The sequence below is a fragment of the Camelina sativa genome, chromosome 4 (assembly GCF_000633955.1).
Source record: "Camelina sativa cultivar DH55 chromosome 4, Cs, whole genome shotgun sequence".
Taxonomy (NCBI): Eukaryota; Viridiplantae; Streptophyta; class Magnoliopsida; order Brassicales; family Brassicaceae; genus Camelina; species Camelina sativa.
Window position 1 is genome coordinate 15968873 of NC_025688.1, and position 3256 is coordinate 15972128.

Sequence of the window (3256 nt, forward strand, 5' to 3'; positions counted from 1 at the left end):
AAAAAAAAAAAAAAAAAAAAAAAAAAAAGAATGGAATAATGCATACTAAATATGGTGCGTGCCATAAAAACTTATGAAATATCTTGTAATATATCTCGCATTAAATTTGAATAAAATTCATAGAAAGAAAAGTGTGTCAAATTTAATGTTTTTTATATTTGATATATAATATATGTTTTCTAATCATTTTAAAATAAATAGTATAATTACCGTTAAATTATTTGTATTTATTGTTTCTGTTATTTCATGGGGTGATTAAGCAATTATATTATGATACCATTATGTTATTTTTATTTTAGTACATACGTTTTAAAGACAGTCAAACTGTAACTTATATAATATTAAAGACAAATTTAATTTTATCTGAGTTTTTTCTTTAATACAATATATATGATTATTGAATAAAATGTTATTTTTAACTATATTAGAACATATTCTATATTTTTAAATTAGTTTGACCAGTAGTTTTATTTTTAGGTCATATGGTATATGTTTTCATTAGAAAATATATTATATGTTAAAACTAAAATTTGGAACAAATATATTTTTGTAACAATGTTAATTTTTTTTAAAGCAAACTATATATACATCATATAAGATATAAATAAAATGAAGTATATAAAAAATATATTATATGTTAAAACTAAAATTTGGAACAGATATATTTTTGTAACAATGTTAATTATTTTTTAAAGCAAAATATATATACATCATATAAGATATAAATAAAATGAAGTATATAAAAAATGTTTAAATTAAGATTAGTGAGAAAGACATCTGTTACAAATATAAAGCGCCAAATGTCGCATTGTGAGACAAAGTTAGAAAAAACCTTCTCATGTTAGATAGGGTATTACATAGCCATTGGGAATAATTCTAACACATATTCAGCCGTACCGGCAAGTTAAAATCCGATCCTCAACTATACCTATTGATAATAAGATGCTAAATCTTGGTTATATGTTGAGGAAGATATTATTCTAACAAAAGCTGAAGTTATGTTTTTGTATTGTAACGACCTTTCTTCCACAAGAAATGAAAATCTGAACCTTCAAGTTTGTGTAATTTTGATCCAAACCACAAAGCATGCATTGCAATTGGTCACAAAGCCAAACCAAACTTCTGTTTTCCGTTTGGGATTTGCGCAAACAAGTGTCTATCGGTTCCATGACTCTTTTGACCTCTAGGTGATAGGTAGATAATCTAAACCAGTAGATAACAACAACTTTACCACCTAATACTTTTGTTGAAATTAAACTGAATTTACATTTGCTGTAATTGAAATCTTTTAATTTATGTTGTATCATCAAAAATCACCAAACTGCTTTTTTTTTTCCTGAATAAAAATGAATTTTTTGGATCAAAATGTACATTAAATTTAGAGAAATTTACAATTACAACAGTTATATTAAACCTATCCAACGACTGATTATACAACCATTAAATTCTCATTTTTAAGTGTGATTGTGTAATGTGATTAATTTGTCTGAACACTAATTATCATCAATACTCGTAATTTAAAATCTTTAACTAAAAAGTTGTTAAAAAACAAAAATTAGTATTTATATCTCTTCTTCACACAACAAAGCAAGGGGAAGGAAGCTCCAAAGCTCTGCAAATTTTACCCAAAAAGTTACTGTCAGATATAAAAGGTTAGCAAATTCTAGAGCACGAGTCCAGCGAGTTGCCACCACGAGCTCGGCGAGTTTTGCCTCATCCCTTCCATTGCGTGAATTTCATTTCTTCTTTCCATCTTCCACGGCAAGAAGAAACTTACCTTTTCTTCTTTTTTTTATTCTACAATTTCCCTCAAATTCATAGACCTGGATTTGTGCTTTTAAGCTCATCCTCTATCTCTTTGATTTATTGTAGTGAGATCTAAGTCCTGTAGCAATTAGGAACTTCAATCTTCAGTTTCATCTTACTTTGAATCTTTCATTACATTGTTTTTCCGATTCACAAAGTTTGACTTTTTTTTACTTTGGTTTTTACTTCAGTCACTTTCTTGTTCAAGATTCTTCAATTGGGTATACTAAAGTTTCGAAATTTCTTGGTTTCAACATTTAAAGTTTATGTTTTGATCCTTGAAACCTTAAGGCTTTTTGCTTCGTTGGTCTATGATGATGATGGTGTTATAAATCTGTACTGTTAATGTCGATTCTATGTGGTTGTTGCCCTCTTTTAGAATGCGTTTACTGTCTTGGCTGTGCACGTTGGGGTTATAAACGCTGTCTTTACACTGCTGGTCACGACAGTAAAGATTGGGGGCTTGCAACAACTGATGAGTTCGAACCGGTTCCTCGGTTTTGTCGTTATATTTTAGCTGTTTACGAGGATGATATCCGAAACCCTTTATGGGAGCCTCCAGAAGGATATGGAATCAACCCTGACTGGTTGCTTCTAAAGAAGACTTATGAAGACACTCAGGGTCGTGCTCCAGCTTATATACTGTATCTTGATCATGTTCATGAAGATATAGTTGTTGCGATCCGGGGTTTGAATTTGGCCAAGGAGAGTGACTACGCAATGCTTTTGGATAATAAGCTTGGTGAAAGGAAATTTGACGGTGGTTATGTGCACAACGGGCTGTTGAAGTCTGCAGGTTATGTGTTAGATGAGGAATGCAAAGTTTTGAAAGAGTTGGTTAAAAAGTATCCGAGTTATACTCTGACTTTTGCTGGACATTCACTTGGATCTGGTGTTGCTACAATGTTGGCTTTGTTAGTGGCTCGTCATCCTGATAGATTGGGGAACATTGATAGAAAGAGAGTTAGGTGTTTCGCTATTGCTCCTGCAAGGTGTATGTCGTTGAATTTGGCTGTTAGATATGCTGATGTGATCAACTCTATCATCCTTCAGGTGTGTCTAAATTTCCAAGACAAGTTTTTGGCTTATGCAGTAAAATGGCCTAAGTTCATTCTAAAAGTTTGAGTCTAAAGGTTTGTGTGTTTTAAATCTGTTTCCTTTAGGATGACTTCTTGCCCAGGACAGCTACACCTCTAGAAGACATATTCAAGTCTCTTTTCTGGTAAGGCTATCTTATCATGTTTCAGATAATCATCTGTGTTTTCTTGGAACATTCGCTCATGTTCTAGTCCGCTAAGTACGGCAAAACCCCCAAAAATATGTCTTTTATATTTGGCATGTTTGTCTGGGACAATTTAGGCTTTTTGGTAGTCTTGTGTTCTCATGATGGAGAGTTCTCTTTTGCTAACCAAGAGCTTTTGTTAGTTCACTTTGTCCTGTAGAACACCTT

General features: G+C 31.6%; 1 protein-coding gene across 1 annotated transcript in view; it reads left to right on the forward strand.

Annotated features, from left to right (window-relative positions):
- The window catches only part of LOC104780731, a 3214-nt gene continuing 1537 nt past the window's right edge, over positions 1580–3256 (forward strand). The window contains exons 1-2 of the mRNA XM_010505251.2: positions 1580–2859; positions 2970–3028. Coding sequence (XP_010503553.1) covers positions 2152–2859; positions 2970–3028 — 767 coding nt within the window. The 5' untranslated portion in view covers positions 1580–2151. The remainder of the gene's footprint in view (positions 2860–2969; positions 3029–3256) is intronic.